Here is a 19,241-nt window from a genome sequence, read left to right on the forward strand (position 1 = left end):
TCTTTTAAAAACCTATTGCTTAGTTGGTCACTTGTTAATTAGTTGTTTTTAGAAAACGTTTACTTGCCAAAGTTCTTCAAGACTGTTTTTTGAAGACTGATTAATGACTTCATATTTATTGTGCTCTACGGAGCCATACAGCCCAAAAATCCAATGTGGTTATTCAGGTAATGACAATACTTTCAATCTAGCCTTTTTTTCCTTTAAAACCACAGTGTTACCACTCTTGTAGAGTCTGTTTAAGGACGATTTTCATGTCTGATTTCAACACACTTGCTTCCATTTTTCTGATGTGAACACATTTGCTTCTAACTCTAAATGGCAAACCAGTTAAAGAACTGTTTTGAATCAATCATTTCTTGATCAGCAGCTAGAAATCATTTTTGGTACATAATGAAAAAGGACTGATCTTTTACACCAACTTGTAAGAATTTCATTTTTCTGCTGGTGTAATTTAAACTCCAAAAAGTGTAAAGGGAGTATACCATCAGGGTCCTCTTGTCACCATATGGGGCCGCATATCTTTCTCTTTATTCACATAATACAGAAAGGACTTTTAAGCATCCAGTACCTGGTTTGTGTTGGCAATTACATCATCTTGAACACCACAACTTGTGTGTTTGCTATCCCAGGAGCAGTTAGATTCCTCAGCATTTTAAATCCAGATTTTCTCTTCAGCTCTTAATGAAACACAGATAGTTTCAAAATTCATGTCTAAAGCATCTGGAGTCACGGAAATACCATCAATGCAGTCTGGTATTGACATTTCTTGTGAACTGAGTGTTCTTGAACTATCAAAAGAGTCCCCAGTGTGCTTTTGGTGAAATGTTGGTTTACTTTCCTTTACTTTGGGGATAAGAACAACTACAAGATAAAAATTCTGCATCAGGTACTTTAATTTAAGGCAATATATATATATGATGTTTAAAATGCTGGATTATGACTTTTTTTCCAAATTCTTAGTTCACTTTTGCAGTACTAGTTCTTAGTATTACCCATAATTACCATTGACCAATTATGTATTGCTTAATGTAATAGAATTTTACTATGAAACACTGTGAGACTCATAATCAAACTTCAACTTCTCCACTGTGTGCAGAGTATCCTGATACAGATAGCTACTGTATTGTTTGAAGTGTTATACCATTTTTTTATTTTATCTTTTTCTTTTTATGAAAGTGAATTTCTGTGGTTATAGGTATGTAAAACATCTTCTCAATAAGTTACAATGTTGGAGACAGGGAGCGATATGTGTAGGAAGTTCTCTTTGTATATTTATTTTATATTGACTGTTCATGTTCAGTTTTGGTTTTAGAGCAGCTTAAAAGTTGTTCAAGTTGTAAATTCTGAAGTTTTGTAGAATGTTCAAGTATATTTCTAGTGGAGGAGGACTCCCTAACTGTGCTGTAGTGACAAAATTCTTGTTACAGAGATCAAAGATAGCACAGTGAAAACTGCAAACCCAAGTCCAGGAATTCTTTAGGTAGTTTGAGACTTGATTGTCCAGATATGTCTAGGAGAAAAAAGGAATAATTTTTTTGTCTGGGGAGATAAAAGGTTTGTCAGCTTTCTGCATGTTTCCTAAAGAATCAAACCATCTTTTTTAATTTTTTTTTCCTCTGTAGGACACATTTAATGCTGAACACAGGAACTCTCATTTTATTCTATTGGTCTGAATCTTGTCTTGTACTGCAAACCTCTATAGATATTTGTAAAGGTTCTATAGTATTCCCCTGAACACTAACAGCTAGGTACTGCCTTTTATATTTGCCATATTAATTGCTGTGTTTAATCAGTGTTAGTAAAGGTGCAAACTTTGGCTAGGTAATTCAGAAAACATATTTGTGGAACTCTTATTATTCCCATTTTTCAGCAAACAAAATTAAGATGGAGAGGACAGTAAATAGCACAGAGCCACAGAGAAGAGTGTAGTCAAATGCATCTTTGAAAGGGAGCAATTCTGGAAACTCTTTCAATAGATCCCCTATTAATCTACCCTACAAACCTTGGATTCATTTTTGAAGGATTTTATTTGCTAAGACTGTAGGAGTCTAATAAGAACAAGAATTCCATGTTTGTAATTTTCTCTTTTTTGGTCCATCAAATTTACACTCTTCTACTTTTCCCATGTTCTTGCAAGTGTGATGGAAATTTTAAAATTTCACTTCCACTTTCTGAGGTAACCTGTTTGACCTACCACTGCTTGGGTTAAGAATTTGCTGTATTCTTTAATGAGATACTCTGTATTTTTCAATAATATATTCCTATGAAAGAAAAGGGATTTTTATTATGATCTTTGCATTTCACTGTTCTCATTTACGTATCTGCTCACTGATAACTGGAAATAGATGTGACTTTTAGCTCATACTTGTCTTACAGCATGGATATGAAATTCTGTCTGTTCGAAGTCTTTCATACCATTTCAGGATGAAAACTTGTAAACTCCTGTAAATTAAGGAGCTGCTGGTCTATTAGAGATTCTTACAGATTTTAGTTAAGAAAGCACAAGTTTTTTTGCTTCTGCCAGTTGGCTCAACTCCTGAAGAAAAACCTTATTAAGTTCACCTTAATTCATTTTTCAGCAGAGAAGCTATTGTTTCCGCTTTTTTTTTTCCCAGGCGTGTATTTTTTTGGACTCAAAGTTCAAGTTTTTAAGTGTAGTGACGTATATAATAATCAGTGCTAGTTAATTCTTTTTCAGATTAAATATATATCCAAAACTTGACAGTATCTTCGATGCACATTCTGGCTACATATTCATTGAGTACTTTTCAATATATAGTTTGAATGTAGTTGTTTGCTGCCTGAAAATGGGTTTTGGAGTCTGTCAGTTACTGCTGTTAAAAGGCAGCTCTGAAGCATCATGACTGCCACTAGTGTGCAATAGGAGTAGTGTTTAACTAGTGGTTGGGTGCTTTTTTGATAATAATGACAAAAAAACAGATGTATGATTTATTTGGTAGAAAGAGTATACCCAAATAAATATTGATTTATTTGGATGTGATTAAAGCAATCTCTTTATTCATACGCATAAAGAGATTGCCCTAACATCTCAAGAGAGTTTCCATCTCTAATCTTAGCTCTCCCAAGACCAGTCCTGGAGCCCACAACTTTTCCACTCCTGAAAACCACGAGGACAGTGAAGGGTAAACAGTGATTCCATCATAATTGCTATCACTTTGAAATACTTAAATATGAAAAGCTGTATTTTAAAATGTAGTCAACACATTTCAATTTTTTTTCTTGATAGTGGCAAAGTCAAATATGTCAGCAGGATGATCAGTCATTTATATAAAATATAAGGAGACACTTAATTTTTAAGATTCATGATCACTTTTCATAATTTTCTGCTCTATAGGCTTAGTTCACTAGAAGATTAACTGTATTCTGTAGTCTGTATTCTACAGACTAACTCAACTAAACCACCCAGATTTAAAAATGGAATAATCCTGTAATGAATGCAAATAGTTATGTAAAAAAACCCTGAATGTAATATAGGCTTGATTCATCTAAAACTCTGTACTAACATTGCTTCGAAAAAAAAGTGTTTGTCTCTATTTTCTGAAGGCAGTTTTCTGATTTAATCTTAGTTACTCAGAGACCAAAGCTGAAACCTACTTCCCCTCACTTTGCAAGCCAAGGAACAGTGGAGGGTAAATATTATATTTTCATTTATTTTCTTTTTCCGTGCCGTCACTCGACATCGTTTTCATCTGCTTTGAGCAATACCTAGGTTTGTTAACGCACTTTAAAACATTTGCCATACTCATGATAATTATGATGTTTGAACCAATGCTTTTTTCCATCACTTGAAAAATCGATTTTAAAGGGACCAGTGACAAAGAGAATTTGTCATAAAATTCCTGTGTGTCTCTAGGTGAAGTTTTTATTTTGAAAATTCTTTCTAGAACTAAATATTCCAATATGGCAGAAATTTTACTTTCTCTTACTAATGTGGTATAGATGTCTTATGGATTCCTTAGAGTACATAAATTAATTTTTCCTTATTCGATGAACACTGAAGTTCAAGCTTGATGAACAGGTATGTTCATCATAACGGGTATTATCATATACCATGGGGAATGGAGAGGCCTTTCATGTGAGGTCTGTTCTATGTAAAAACAATAATAGTGGTGAAAACAGTAAGAAAATACCTATTTGCAAAAATTATTAATCTTTTAAGAAGGATTGGACTTATCACTGAATATTGATAGTATAATGTGCAGTCTCTTCCTCCATGCTAGAATAATTACTAATTAGTATTTGCAGTTGCTTGCATTGGAGACATGCCCAGAATATGTCATGTTGAATTTCCAATTCTAAGATGAGTCCTGGCTCCGTTGTTCTCTCTGCAATTATGGTTGTTTCAGCATCTTTCAAGGAAATGTAAGGAGTGGTTTGGTGAATTAGACACTTAGGCATTTTTAGGCTGATAGAGAGCCATTTAGTTACTGACGTTCAAGGACTATTGTGGTACTTGCGACCACAACAAGACAGTTGACTCTTGATTTGATCACTGAATCACAAGGTAATGCCAGGAAAAAGCATGTGTGGCCCTAAATACAGATATCTGGGGGCTGGGAACTGATGCTGCTTGTACTGCTGTGGCAAGGCTCAGTGGATATCTCAAGATCATTTCTATGTCTGACTGTAGCACCCAAGAGACCAGCCCTGGAATCGACCTTGTCTGCTTCACCAGAAACCACAAGGATGGGTAAATAGCCAGCTATTCCCTTCCTTCCTTCATCACTTTGGCAATGCTTTTCCCTACAGTGGGGAGCCTGTTCTGATGTGCTGATGTCCTGAGAAGTGGGGTCAATGATGTGGTTGGACCTCCATGCCTCCTTATCAGAAATTGTTGCACTTGTGAGCTTTCTGTGGCCTTTTCTGGGGTCCCATTTCCAGGTTTCCTCTGACACCTTGGGCTACCTCTGCCAATTGAAAGACAGCATCCTGCTACTGCAGAGATTGATGCTGTGACAGGGGAGCCTGGCCCAAGCAGGGCCATGTCTCCTTTTCTGTAGCTCTGTCTTGATATGACCCTGCAACAGCAGCCTGTCTGAGGACCTGAAGATGGTTTTTGTGTTTGATCTTAGCTACTCGAAGACCAAGGCTGAAGTCCACCACTCCTTCCTCCCTGGCAACCAAGCCAACTGTGATGGGTAACGAGCAAACCCCTTCTTTTTCCATTGTCTGCCATCTCCCTCGCTCCCCATCACGCCTCCCACCCCAAACCACCTGGCATCCTTCTCATCTCCCATGGACAAGATGAAGACCTGTTGGTGCAGCTTGGCTTGCTGAAGCACTTGCCACACTGGTTCTGCAATTCTGCTCTTTGATCCCATGCTTTTTCCATTGCTGACAAGTCTTTTCTGCAGGAAGCATGTGACATCTTGCAGAGAGACCACGTGATTGCACCTTGCCTTCAGCTCCATCCCCCTGCTTCTTTGTGGGTTGGGAGCGGGTCTTGCCTTCTCTGTTCCAACATGACAGCATTTTTCAGAGGCAAATCCCATTGGGGCTGGCGCAAGAGGACAGCACAGCAGTTCAGCCACCCTTCAGGGAGTCCTGGTCCAAGGGTGCAGCCATTTGTTGCTTCCTCACTGACTTTCAAGGTGGCTGGTTGTTTTCTGCCCATGGCTTTACGGCTTTACATTGCCATCACCTGGGCGTGGGAACGCTCTGCTCTGCTGCTGCTTTTGAGGTCATGTTAGGGTTTTAAGGTCGATGCCTCTTTTCAGCTTTTGGTGAATCATGGCATGTTTCTTCAAGGTTCAAGACACCAGCAGCGTTTGGTGGTAATGATATTTCTTGCAGGTCTGGTAATGATGCAAGATGGGAATTTTCCCAAGAGATCTTGTTGTGCTTTTAGTCAAACTTATTTCTCTTGGGGCCCACATTGGGGAAAAGTGTAAGAGTAGAGATGAAAGTGCCATACGTTTCTTCAGGCTTTGGATATGGCAGTTTCACATTTCTTGTAATATGATGTCTTCTTCATATTTCTTGTAACTGCTTCTTCATCTTTTGCATCAGCAGTGCATCTTCACATTTGAAAATCCATTGCATGTGCATTCAAGACATTTTCTTCTCTCATGTCCCTCGTTTCTTAGTAATATGTTGAAACCTGTTCAGTCTATATGTTCAGATGATGCCAAAAAGAATGCTTTGTTTTGGTTGTGTTGTTGTTTTTTTTCCAGCTTCACTGGACTCTAATGATATTACTTTCCTGTCCCAAACATCTGCATCTGCAGAAATATCAAAAATAGATACTGGTAAATCATATTTATGATACTTCCATAACTTAGTATTTGGTTTTGCATCAAGGATTTTACAGTTAGAGGCTGTTTGCTCTCATTGCTTAGTGTTGTCTGAAGTGGAATTTTGTCTCCAGTGTCTGATAGTTAGGCTCTATAACTACATGGTGATATTCTGTGGCATAGGATCAAATAAATAGTTAACCACAGCAATTAATATTGTTTTGTGTTGTTTTAATCTCTTGAATATAAGGACCAATAGCTAAATGGATTAATTATCAGTTATGAAGATATATTCTTGACTTGGATATTTTGCCATAAGGGATTTTCAGTTAACTGCATAGTACAGATTATTTTGCAGTTTTCTCTATTTCTAAATATTTCTTTCAAGTTATGTTGTTATTTCCCTTCTGAACTTTTCTTACTGGGGTTATAGGTATTCAAGATTAAATTTGTATTCATAGCAAGAGATGAGAAGGAGAATTATCCTAAACCTGAAAGTCAGTATTCCAGCAGTATTGTTTTGGATTTGCTGCCTCACTGTATGGCTCTATCACAATAGTTGTGTTAATTTATATTATGTCAATTAGATAAAATATCACAAATGACAAATTGCATGATATATTAAAATCTGTAACTCAAAATACTGACATCTGCTGTATTGAAACAAGCAAAGCTTTGGCAATAGAAATACCTGGTTGTAGAAATTCATATTTGTTTGTATTTAAAGTATGTAGGTCTCTTGGTGCAGGTGAAGTCAAGAGCACAGGGTTTTCCTGTTACATGTGCACAGATAGACCAATTGACTCCTGTTGATGTCTGCTTCAGGGGGACTGCAGTTTCTGTCAGGGTGTGTCTTTTAGGTGCATGCAACATCTTCAAAACTTTGAGGTTTTGTTCCTCTCTTTTCAAGCTGGAAATCTCGTGAATTTATTGTAGTGGTGTTGGCATCTTGCAAAGCAATGTAAAACAATCTTTCTGATTCCTCCCCCCCTTTCATGTGTTTGCATCATATGAATCTGTCTCAGGGGTATTTACATTTTTCTGCAGCTACAAGTTCAGCTGACCTGGAAAGATCTATGCCTTCACTTTCCAGAACACCTCATGTGTTAACAACAGCTACGGGTAACAGTAACGCATTAGCTTTTCCATTAAATTCCTTTTGATGTTTTGACAGTAATTTTTGAAGTCTTATTAATCCTAGATATTTTGGTCATTTTCCATATTGTCTTCTGCTTGAGTCATGATCATTAGTATAGACAGTCAAAGTACTTATTTTTACATGACAACTTGTCCTTACTGCTGAGAAACTTACTTGATAGTGTTTCTGATCTCATATTTGTTTCTCAAAAAGCTACTAGGGCTACTTTGGGATATACTTACATGAAGTAATCTTGATTTAATACTACTGCTACTATTACTACTACTACTAATAATAATAATTACTAAATTTTAATAAGAATCTTTAAATTACTTGTTTTTTTCTTACAAACTTAATCGTTATACACTTAGATAGAACACATTTATATACTATATATTGTTTTGTCAGCATGGGAAGCTTCTTTCTAACTATTTTTTTCTGTTCAGTGACTTCTTTTAACTTTATTTTATCCTTGTTTTTCATGTGTGTATATGTACATAGATTATACGACATTAAAATTCGTTAACAAAGTACAAAGTACTGACAGAAAATAAAACACTGAAAAGAATTAAGGGAGTCTTTTTTTTCCCCACAGAAATACGTTTGTAGGGCTTTTTAGTTTTTGTATATTACATTTTTTCTGCCTTTTTTGGAGTGTTTTATCTGTATAAGCACGGTATTAGAAGTTCTTTTATCTTCATATTTTCTGGGCTGCTTCAAAATACATAGCCCATGCTGTCTAAAGTAATATGAACTTTAGCTGACTGACAATTTAGTTTTAGCTCTCATTTTAACAACTAGCTTCAGCTCACACACTAAACCAGCACTGCTCCATTGCTGAGGTAACACACGTTTATGGTGGGTGGACCTTTGCATTGCAAATTAGGTATAACCTTTAACATTTTTGTTGTTCTTCTATAACTAAAAAAGCTATGTGCAGAATTAATAATCAGAGATTATTGTTATTACTGTTTTTTTATAGTTTTCAGTGATGTTCAGCCTGTTTTTTCAAGCCCTGTGACACCTAGTAAGCCTGAAATAGCAGGTCCTGGACCAGGTACAATAATCTCTATACCTAGTTCTTAATTCAGCAGCTCAAATCATGCTCTAAAACTGACTGAAATGAGTACACTGATAGCACTTTCAGTGCATGTTTGGATTAGCCTCTAACACCTGAATTTTGAAAGTATGTTCCTGCTGGTGTTTGAAATTAGTGCTTTCTCACAGTTACTATGCATGTGATAACTCATAATCACACGAGTCTCTTTCAGTATTTTAAAAGATATGCCACATAGATAATTGAGAAACAGTATTTGTATGTAGTTATGATGAAAACACTGTGATGTGAGCTGTAGGCTGCATTTTATTGTTGCAGCCTTGTTAAAAAGATTAAGGATAGTGTATCCTTAACAGCATGAAATTGGTTAACAGTCATAGACACTTGATGCTTTTGGACTGAAGCCATGGTTGGATCAGATGTCAGCTTTCTTCTCCAAATGCTGTATGTTTTAATGCCTGACAAATTGTTTAACATGTCCTCTTCAATAAATTCCTGCATTTTACACGATATCACCTCCCTTGAGTATTGCACCAAAACCCAAAATGTTCAAGAGCTCTGCTTAAAATCTTACTCAGCAGTGGTTGAGATCCAGAGCAGTTGCAATAAAGGCAGGAGGAAATAAACATCCATCAAAAATGTGCCAATTTATAGTGACTGAAGCTCTGTGCTGCTCTGAGTTTCTCCCTAATAGATACTTAACTGTCCAAGCATTAGTTAAATATTTGTTGTTCTTGTAAAAACAAATTTGGTTTTGCTTATGAAAGAAGAGTTTCTTCCATTAGCTCTTTGCTCTCTTATGACTGTCATAATTTCTTCCAGCAGCAACAAGTGAATCCATTCTGGAATCTTTCACACCTAAAACTTCTCGTCCTTTTCAATGGCCAAGGGTAACATTAGGTAATGTTGTTTTCACCCAGTGAAAAACTCTGTGTTTGTTTTGAGCACTTCATCCCATTTGAATGCATTTCTTCTAGCATATCGTCTCACATGCATAAACATTCTTTTTCCTGGTTAGAGAGTCTTGTCCTTCCATTTTCATTAGACTGATTGTTCTTGACATATTTGTTTATGAGAACATAGTTCTGGATGGTTTTACTGTCTCAGAGAAGTAAAACTTACCTCTTGCATGACAAAACACCATCATCCTCTTATGAGTGTTCTGTCTGTCTCTTTTACTCCCAATGCACACGCATGTGCTGATTGTGTCTGTAAAGCTTTCAAAATGGAAATTTTTATTGTTTTGGAGTCACACAATCTTATTTCTGATCAATGCACAACATTTCAGTATCATCTCCATTCCACATTTTAAAATCCTATTTCATCAAGCTAGCTTTGACATTCCATACTAAGTTGTCTTTTCTTCAATATAAACTTGTGACATGTGCTGTTTGTTATGGGAAATGCTTGTTAAACAATTTTTGATTGCAAACTGAGCTCTTTCTTTCAGCTCCAAAAGAAATACCACTTATTCCTTCTAAACTGAAACCATCTGCTAACCCAGAAGTACAGGATGTGAAACCTGGTAATTGCGTGCACCATTTTCATAAGTTGGTATGCAGAGAGATGTGTTCACTAAAAATATCTAAGTGAAACTTCCTAAAAGCGATAGGAGCTATGCAATACATAAGCATCCTGATTAGCTCATCATTCTAAAATTGGTCATTTGATGTTGCCTAACATGAGGAATGAGAGTTAAACTCATCAGTTTTATGCATTTGGGTCCAGTGTTAAAAACATAAACAAGTTCTCTAGTCCTGCAACCTTTCTAAAGGAGTGGAATGAGAAAATATTCCTTGTATGAGCAACATGTGTTATTATTATTTCTATAATCTCCCTTGCCAATCCCCATCTCCCACAGACATACAATGGCAAAGATGACATCTTTGCTAGTCCAAAGATTGAAAGTAAAGTACTGCTCATGTGATCAGTAATCCTTCTGTAGAGAACCCAATGAAAAGCATTGCCATTCTAGTGGAAACAGGAGATCTTTCTCAAAGTAGAAGAAAAACTTTCATATACACATGAAATTTATTCTTTGACTATAGGAACTTTGTCATGGTGTCATGTGTTTTTTTTCCTTTTCTACTTTTTGTTCAAAAAATCAGATATCTACTAATTTTCTTCTTATTTGGCATTAAGAGAAATTAATTTGCCTCCTTTAGTGATTCAGGTGCTGGACCAATAAGTATTACAGTGTGGATTACTAGAGCCCTAAAATGTTTCTGTTCTCATGTCTTATAAACAGACAGGTCAGTAAAAAGCAGGAGCTGTCTTTGTTGTCTTATATCTCTCTTACAATTTACTGTAGGTACTCATTTAACATTTCAGAAAGAATTTGGTATTTAGAAGTTTCCTCTTTCACATAGGTTCCCTGGTATTTGTTATAGACCACATTCTTTTCTTCAGTCAAAAACCTCATCCATCCTTTCTCACTGTTCTCCCATAACGTAAATCTATTTGCTAATTGAATCAAATAACAGATGAAAATGTCCTGAGAACGTAAAAATGGGGAAGGAGCCTTAGAAACAGACTCACACATAGCCACAAGCATACAGTGTGCAATTTCATAGGAAACAAAACTAAAAGGAGTGTAGAGTCTTACGCACAAGAGTAAGGCTTCTCTAGACTATTTAAAAAACAGCTCCCCTGAACTGTTGGAATTATAACCCTCTTGGCTTCCTGCTAATACATCTACTGATTGGTTCGATTACACTCGAATTTTTCTTTTCTAGCTCCTAAACCACCACTTTTGAAGCCTAAAACTTCTCAGACTGTCGAGCAACCAAGAGCAACACTAGGTAATACATGTTTCTGTAGCTGTTGGTCATTCTTCTTTGCAGTCCAAACCACCATCTGGACTCTGCTACTTCATCTCATAGCTCGTACTGTATTTAATCCATTTCTCTGAAAGAGGGAAAAAGTTAGGAGATAAGCATTCAGAATTGTTTTTCTAAGCTCAGGAGAAGAAGAAACCATTTTTTTCCCCATACATCTGCTCTAGTTCTATGGTACAGTAAAATTTTGGGAATCAGAATTGTGTTCCATTTTATTGGGAGCTTTTCTACACCAACACTCTTTACCCTCAGAAATAATCACAAACCCCTTGGAAATACAATTGAAAAGCCAAGTGCAAGGGTAATATTGTGGATGCTAATCCTAGAACACTCAGTGAAGGATTCCTGTGGCACTAGGTGAATGTGTTAATTCTACTGTTTTATAAATCCTTCTGAATGTCATTTTGGCTTGAAAAACACCTCTAAGTCACTTCATGTCTCACTGTAAATGTCAAACACTTTTCCACTGTGTCTACTGCTATGAAGCAGTCTCAGAGTCCTGCTTTTTAAAGATGAACAAAATTGTTGCCTATACTGCCCAAAACTGTTCATCCGAGGTCAGACAAACAGTCAGATTAGTGAATTATAGTTCCAGCCCATGCATTTTTAGGGGGAAAAAGGTTTCTAGGACTGGTTGTTCTTAATTTTTACTATTTACATGATGCTGCTTCTATTTTATTAGCAGAATTCAATGACTACAGTTATGAAGCAATTCTGTTTTTTATTATTGATTCCATGTTCTTCCAGCTGCCTGCCAGTAATTTCTTTATAGTGCTGAAAATTGAGGACATTTTTGCATATTTTGTCTGTTTATGTCTTCTGATGGCTTTAAATTGACCTGGAATTCAGAAGAATAAAAAGGACTATTGTTTTACGTCTTAGGTATCTTGCAAAAATGAATTTGCTAACTTAATGAGAGGAACATTAGAATCTGATTGCAAGCTACAATTACATATTTTAAATCTACTTAATTTTGCAGTGAAGAACAAGCAGGGATTTTGCTGGGGTAGTGAAGGCTTAGGAAGGTTTTTGAGAAACCCTCTTGGCATATCTGATTTTACCAATTGCTCTTGTTCCCAGTAGCCATTTGTTGCCCTTCTCATTTTTATGTGATAAAGTGGAAAGGATAAACTTATAATCCAGTATATTTCTTTCAGCTCCTAAAGAAGCAAAACTCACACCTTCTGCATCTAAACCTAGACCATCTGCCAGACCCAAAAAGCCACGAACTAAACCTGGTAACTCACTTCCATAGCCATCATTTGTTATAGTTTATCACTTAAGTAGTGCATTTTAGCTTAAATTTATTCTGTGTGAAGTTTGGCACTTAATCATCAGAAGGATGAGGAATTCCTCTTTGAGGAATAATATTTTTGTATTGAATCCAAAAAGGAAAAAAAAAAGAAGCAAACCAAGAAAACTTTTAACTTTTGTATCCTAAATCACCAACTGACACAGCCCAGCATTGATGCAAGTTGTTTTCCTGCTTTTCATTTCAAAAGCAGAAATTTTCCAACTTAGTTCAGCATAGAGTCTGGAACATGTAAATTTTCCTGTTTTACTGATGGTTATAGCATCTTACATAGAACAGTAGGATTTTTATTGATTCAGTGATCATTAATGCATATGTAGACTTAATTGAATCTGTGGAAATAAGAGTGGAATTCTGTTCTGGAATTTACTAAGGGCATATTCTATGATCTCAAATAGCACCTTCACACTGGGGTTGAATTTGGTCTATGATATATGGCAGAGAACAAAATACACCTGGCATTTTCTGGACCTGGAGAATAAGTAAATAAAGTTACACAAATATTTATAATGTTACATGGTTTATAATGAAGTTAAAAAGCTTAAAATTGCACAACTGTTTATTGTAAGAATGTCTCACTTAATGCTGGAAGAGATCAGACAATTTCATTAAATTCTTTCCAGATTCCCTGCAAATTATTTTTTGCTCGTAAAAAGAAATTACTCTCTTCAGACCAAATTATTCCCTGGGAAGCTTGTTAACTGAATGGTACTTATGACTTGGAACTGTCTCAAAGTTGTGTGTATAATTAGTTTTTCATGCTGATTACAGCTGCTACATAATTTTTAGTGTAGGAAGTCCAGTGTTTTATTACAAGAATAATTACTTTTGTCTCTGCTGTAGATGCCTATGTCTGAATATAGATCTGAATCCAGCATGTTGTTTTTTAAAACAGCAGAGAAAAAAACCAACTCATTTGAAAACAGTTGCATGAAATTATTTTACACCCTTGGACCGACAAGATCAAGATTTTATACTGATGTTTCCACACTGAATAGCTATATAACAAGTTTCTATATGACTCAAAAAAAAGTGTCATGATTCTGTGTTTGTACTCATGTCTCTTCCTTGTCCTTTCCCTGTTGGTGGTTTCACTCACCAATCAGGTGGAATCCTAATGCACACTTTTTAATCACAATAAAGCTTGTAAGGATTTTCCTGTAGGTAGGTAATTGTGAAATTGGCACGTATTCTGATGTGACAAATGATGATATTCTTGTTCAGAAGATATTATTTGAGGCATAAAATATGCATGGGGAGAACCTGGCTTTTGGGTGGGTGGCAAAATGGTCAAAGAGCAGGATGTTCCTGCTCACTTCAGAGTTCAGAGTAAATTAGAAACTTGTGTCATGACAGTTGTTGTCAGCTTTCCTTAACAGTGAATCAAAGTAATGAAGAATATGTGACAAATTCATATTGATCAGGGACTTACTAGTGACCCACTTTGGGTCAAACAGAGATCCTGAAAGTTAATTTTGACTCTCATTGTTAATACGTCTTTTGTGCAGTTTCTGATTTTCAGCAGAGAAAAAAACTTCATTTGAAAACCCCCAAACATAGAAACAATTTTCAATCCTTCCAAACAACAAACTGTACATTCTAGTGGAAGTTCACAACTCCATTCTTTTTCTTGATATTTGGGTAATTGAATCTATTACCTGGATGAAAAAGAGTTTTTGTTGCCAATGTGATCACGCCCAGCCACTGTCCTCACCTATACTATTGTCAGCATGAACACCTCTATCTAAACATACTAAGTTCTCCATTTTTCAGAACAGGAAATGATAATGAATTTTCTATCATGCACCCAACTGCACTGCAACATTTTCTTCCTGGAAAAGTTTTTCAGTCTCTCCAGGGACTGAGATTCCACAACCGCTCTGGGCAACTACTTTACTTAAATTATTTGTCTTGAAGAAATTTTGGAATATTTTGCTTTCTTAGAGTAGTGGCAATAGTATCAAATACATCAACCGTTAACTGTTTAAAAATGTCAGCAAATAAATGAGGGGAAAATTAAAATTCTGAAATAATTCAGTCTTTTTAACTTAAACACAATCCTCCCAGATATAATCCCCTCACCACAAACCTTCATGCAGGGAAATAGAGACTTTTAAATTAATACAGTAATTTTGTGTCTAAACTGACAGAGTTTTAGAGGGTCTCAGGTTTTATTGTATTTTAAGGTAATTTCCTTGAAATAAGAGTACTTGTGAGTCTTGAAATGCTTTTTGAATTTCATCATGACAAGTCGCCAGTATGTCCGAAAATATAATTTTAGGCACATTGTACAACATTCACCAATCACTTTCTCTTTCCTAATTAAAATATGTGTCGTGCAAGTACAGGTAAAAGAAGATAGACTGAGAAGAGTCAAAGCAGAGTAAAAAAGTGAAGTAAAGTTTGTAGGTTTGGATAACAACAGAAGTTACTTAATGACCATAGATGTATTTAGGAATGAAAATGGGCTCCAGTCATAAAACCATGCTAATACTAAATAATTCTACAAACTTTGTCTTCAAAGATCCTTATATTTTTCAGTCTTTGGAGTTCATCCCTTTCAAACCTAATTAAGTACTGTAGATAGAGTCAGGAGGCTTGTTAACTTGATTATCTAACGTGCTGTGGCACTAGTTAATCTACTGGGATCTTCAGCCTTGCCTTCTGTGACTTTACAGTTGTTTACACCTGAAGTCTTTCACATCTAATATGCAAAGGCATCACTATGGAAGAAACTCAGGAAAATTAATAGAAAGATTTACCAAAGAAAAAGGATTTCTCTGCCACTGTTTCTCTTTAGTGACCTACAACCATAAAGAGAAGGAGAAAAAAACTTTAGTAGAACAGGAAGATGAAGATTTAGAGAGGTCCTCTGCTGTTGTGTTCCTGTAGCATAAATGCACTTTTGAATTTTTAAGAGCCACAAAAGTCACACAGGGTAGTTATGAACATTCAGTAAATTTATCATTTACTCAGTGTTTCTGAATAGTTGGGAGGAGGTGAATTTTGACTGGGAAACAAGAGCAGCTGAGCCATGCCAGCAGCTGAAAAATAGATATAGATGCACCTGTATTTCTCTCAAGAAAATTCTCTTTATTCCAGCAGCAACCATTCCAGTGTCAGTCACTACTAGGAGTCCCTACACATATGAACGTCCAAAGACTGCAGAGGGTAATGATTATGAGTCATCTTTAGTCATTCTTCTTTTCACTGGTCTAATAATATGTGCAGTTGAAAGCACCATTTCCTGTAGGCTTCTTGCTTATTCATATGTGGTCCAAACCCAAACAAATGGAAGTATAATCTTGATGCTTTATTACTTCTCAATGTTTCTAGCATGGAGATGTCTTCTAAGAGGTAGTATCAAAAGCATCAGTTGCAATCAAAGTTTTATAGTTTTATTTGTTAATGCCTTGAGAGGGGAGAGTTTATGCATTAATATTATTTTAATGTATTTTCTTTATTGCCAGGAAATTTTATAGATTCTGCCATTTCATGATTTTTTTTTCCCATTTGGCATAGTTTGTGAGGAGGAAAAGGACATGATATACCAATTTTGTTATCCATATTGTAAGCAGATCTAATGAAGAAAAACTAAGAGGTTTTACCAAAATAAGTTTTTTCAGATAATTAGTAAGTATAGCTGTACCAATAGCAGCCTTTTAGTCCTCTGCTTAATTGCTTACCTTAGAGGAAAAATTCAATTGTCTTGTCATGGTCAGCATGCTACTTTCAAGTAGTAACAGACTTCAGTTTGGAGATTCCTGACATTTTTGTATATCAAGAGTTCCTCTCTGGGTTAAGCTCTGTGATCATTTCTCTTGCTTGTTCTAAGATTCACTGATTTCTATCCTCATATTTTTGCTTCTGTTGCCATCAAGTTTGCCCAATCATATATTTCTTATTTAACCTGTATTATTAGGAACTTTAATTGCCCATGGTTTTAAAAAGTAAAAGTTAGTTTGAAGATCCACATTACCGTGATGTTGTATTAGCACCTGCTTTTATACGTATTGGTGCAGTAATTTTAGGTTTTTGGAGTATATTCTGCACTTACTTTGTCACACTGTTTCTGTTGCAGTCTTGGATCCTATTACACTTAGAATTGAACCACCAAGGCCAACGATAGGTAATGATATTTCCTTGGCCAGCCATCATGTCTGCTTTTTTCCATCACAGAAAGCATCACTGAAGTTAATCACCTTATGCCTTAGGATTGTTTCATTTAACTTCATTTTCCTTCTAGGTAATTCTCTTGCTTGGCATTCACGACTATTGGGCTTATTGCTCTCTTCACAGCTGGAATATTGCCTGGTTTTTAAGAAAATTATTCTGGCAGCTCTTAATCACCTTTCTCATAATTATGCTTGTTTGTGTTTGTTCCAGTTTTTATGAAAACAAAACAAAAATCCAACAAACAACTAAGCTTCAAAAATTACTAAACTTCCACTTTCCTGTTTAGACTATTGTAAACACATGGAGAGTATTACCTGACTTTCCTACTTCCTACAAGGAGACTTCTTGGTTGCAGGTGTGAGGTTTCTGTGCTTGTGTGTTCATCTGGTATCAGATTTGTTAAATTGCTGTGCAATTTAACCAACTTATTACGCACATTTTCTCTTCCAGCTCCAAGGGAGACTCAACGTGTTCCTTCCAAACCTAAAACTTCACCCAAACCTCATATCCCACAAGCCAAAGATGGTAAACTGCTTTGTGATTATTTCTGATTCAGTTTATATTGGATTGAAATGTATTTCTGAGCAGCTGTTTAGTTACCTGAGCCAGTTAAAACATAATGGGGTTCTGTTCTGCTGTGCTCAGCAATTTATTTGCAGTTTATTTGCTAGGTATTTTTCATCATGCAAAAGAATAAACCTCTGTTACTTCAGGGCAACAGGATGAGAATAATTTTGTTACGCTCAGATTAACTGTGCTAACTGAAGCAAATACCAAGCAATTAATGTATGCACTGTGGCTACTTGGGTGGTACAATTATTTCCCACACTGCTTTGCACTGTTAGAATAAATATGTTATGTTTCCTTTTTAAGTAACAATTACTTAATTTCGTGACATTATTATTTTCTGCATGAGAAATTGCCCAGTACATAGTATTTGTTTATATTTATTGACATTAATGATCATTTAATTGGTATTCCAAAATACTGGATTTTTAGGTAATTAAATGTGAGTGCAGTTGAATTCAGTAGTAGACAGGAAAAACTACTTTCTGTCCCCTGCTATCCAGTTTGTAATATCATCAGAAAATTGCAAGGGTATCAAATATTAACATATGTTATCTTTTGGTAAATGTGAAAAATTTAATGATAATGAATTTAATGAAGATCTTTAAACTGTAGACACGAAGCAATATTCTTTTTAAATCTGATGTTATCTCTTAGATGTGATTATCGCCTGTAGAAAACAAAAGAAAAAACCTTGTCCTCTCACAGTTTTTTAACCATGACAGCTGATTATAAAACATTGTTTCCAAATTACACCTTAAAATGCAGCTTCTCATTAGCTCAGCTGTTACCTCTGTAGCCATTTTTCATTATTATGGTAGTCTGGCCTTCTCAAAAATGATTAATGGTTTTGTCACACAAATGTTACAAGCTTGTACTGTTCTGTGTTTAAAAAAACAAAACAAACCAAAAAACCAACACAACAACTTACTGTTTTTTCAAGAATCTATAATATACAGAACTTTTTCTATAGCATCATCCACTTACCTTGTGATCACTTATCTTAAAAGATCAAAAGAATTTTTTTCTTTTTTATTGTAATTCAGAAAGAAAAATTGACACAGAGAGGGATACCATCAATTTCACACCTTTATGTCCCCTAAACATACAGTTTTATTTTAGATCCATACCAGTTTAGAGCTGAATAATATGACTGTGCAACACAATACACCATAGTGCTCTTTAATAATATGGCATACAGTAAACAAGCAAATAGTCTCTGATTCCAACTGTATATATAAACTGCACCTGAAATACACCACAAAAGGAAGATATTTGTGTCTCTAGAAAGCCATTTTTGAATAACATAATGCTATATATTTGGATACCTCACTGAAGCCCATGGGAGAACAAAGCTCACATTATCTTGCAGGTTACATTGCTTTCTCAGAGACTTCTTTAAAGGTAACTGTTTCTTTATGAGGCAGTATACATAGTATATGATTCAGAAAGCAGTTACTAGTCAAGTAATACTAATTGTAAGTGGAGTTATTCTCTTCAATTTTCAAAATGTCTTCTATGTTTTGTTTCCAATACAGTCCTGGAATCCATAACATTTAGAACTGATCAACTAAAACCAACAATAGGTAACAGTTTTACCTAGAGCGTAAATCACTTGGGGACCATCACATTCAGCTTTTCTCTCAGTGTATGCTGAGCATCACAAGTATTCATTGTACTCCACCATCATAATTTTTTGCTAATAAATTTCATCCTGTAAGAGATTTTTTGATGATTTTATACTAACAATTAATAATCATCTTTTCTGCGTTTTTTTTCACACAAATGCACTCTATAAAGTGGACAGAAGCACCACAATCTGACTACTTGTCTCTATACTCAGATTCTGTCATGTGCTGCTTCACCTTTTATATTGGTCCATCCATACTGGCCTTGC

General features: G+C 35.6%; 1 protein-coding gene across 39 annotated transcripts in view; it reads left to right on the forward strand.

Moving 5' to 3' along the window:
• ABI3BP (ABI family member 3 binding protein) overlaps nt 1-19,241 on the forward strand; it is a 141,849-nt gene that overhangs the window by 73,974 nt on the left and 48,634 nt on the right. For 26 of the 39 annotated variants that reach the window (XM_064644224.1, XM_064644228.1, XM_064644234.1 and 23 more), the window contains 15 exons: nt 3,081-3,146; nt 3,591-3,653; nt 4,655-4,714; nt 5,097-5,162; nt 6,198-6,272; nt 7,305-7,379; nt 8,378-8,452; nt 9,275-9,352; nt 9,903-9,977; nt 11,188-11,253; nt 12,447-12,527; nt 15,704-15,772; nt 16,683-16,730; nt 17,228-17,302; nt 18,883-18,930. In XM_064644224.1, the coding sequence (XP_064500294.1) occupies nt 3,081-3,146; nt 3,591-3,653; nt 4,655-4,714; nt 5,097-5,162; nt 6,198-6,272; nt 7,305-7,379; nt 8,378-8,452; nt 9,275-9,352; nt 9,903-9,977; nt 11,188-11,253; nt 12,447-12,527; nt 15,704-15,772; nt 16,683-16,730; nt 17,228-17,302; nt 18,883-18,930 (1,020 nt within the window). The remainder of the gene's footprint in view (nt 1-3,080; nt 3,147-3,590; nt 3,654-4,654; nt 4,715-5,096; nt 5,163-6,197; nt 6,273-7,304; nt 7,380-8,377; nt 8,453-9,274; nt 9,353-9,902; nt 9,978-11,187; nt 11,254-12,446; nt 12,528-15,703; nt 15,773-16,682; nt 16,731-17,227; nt 17,303-18,882; nt 18,931-19,241) is intronic. The other 13 variants (XM_064644226.1, XM_064644265.1, XM_064644230.1 and 10 more) reach the window with 11 other exon arrangements.

This window comes from Pseudopipra pipra, chromosome 2, assembly GCF_036250125.1.
Source record: "Pseudopipra pipra isolate bDixPip1 chromosome 2, bDixPip1.hap1, whole genome shotgun sequence".
In the NCBI taxonomy this organism is placed as follows: Eukaryota; Metazoa; Chordata; class Aves; order Passeriformes; family Pipridae; genus Pseudopipra; species Pseudopipra pipra.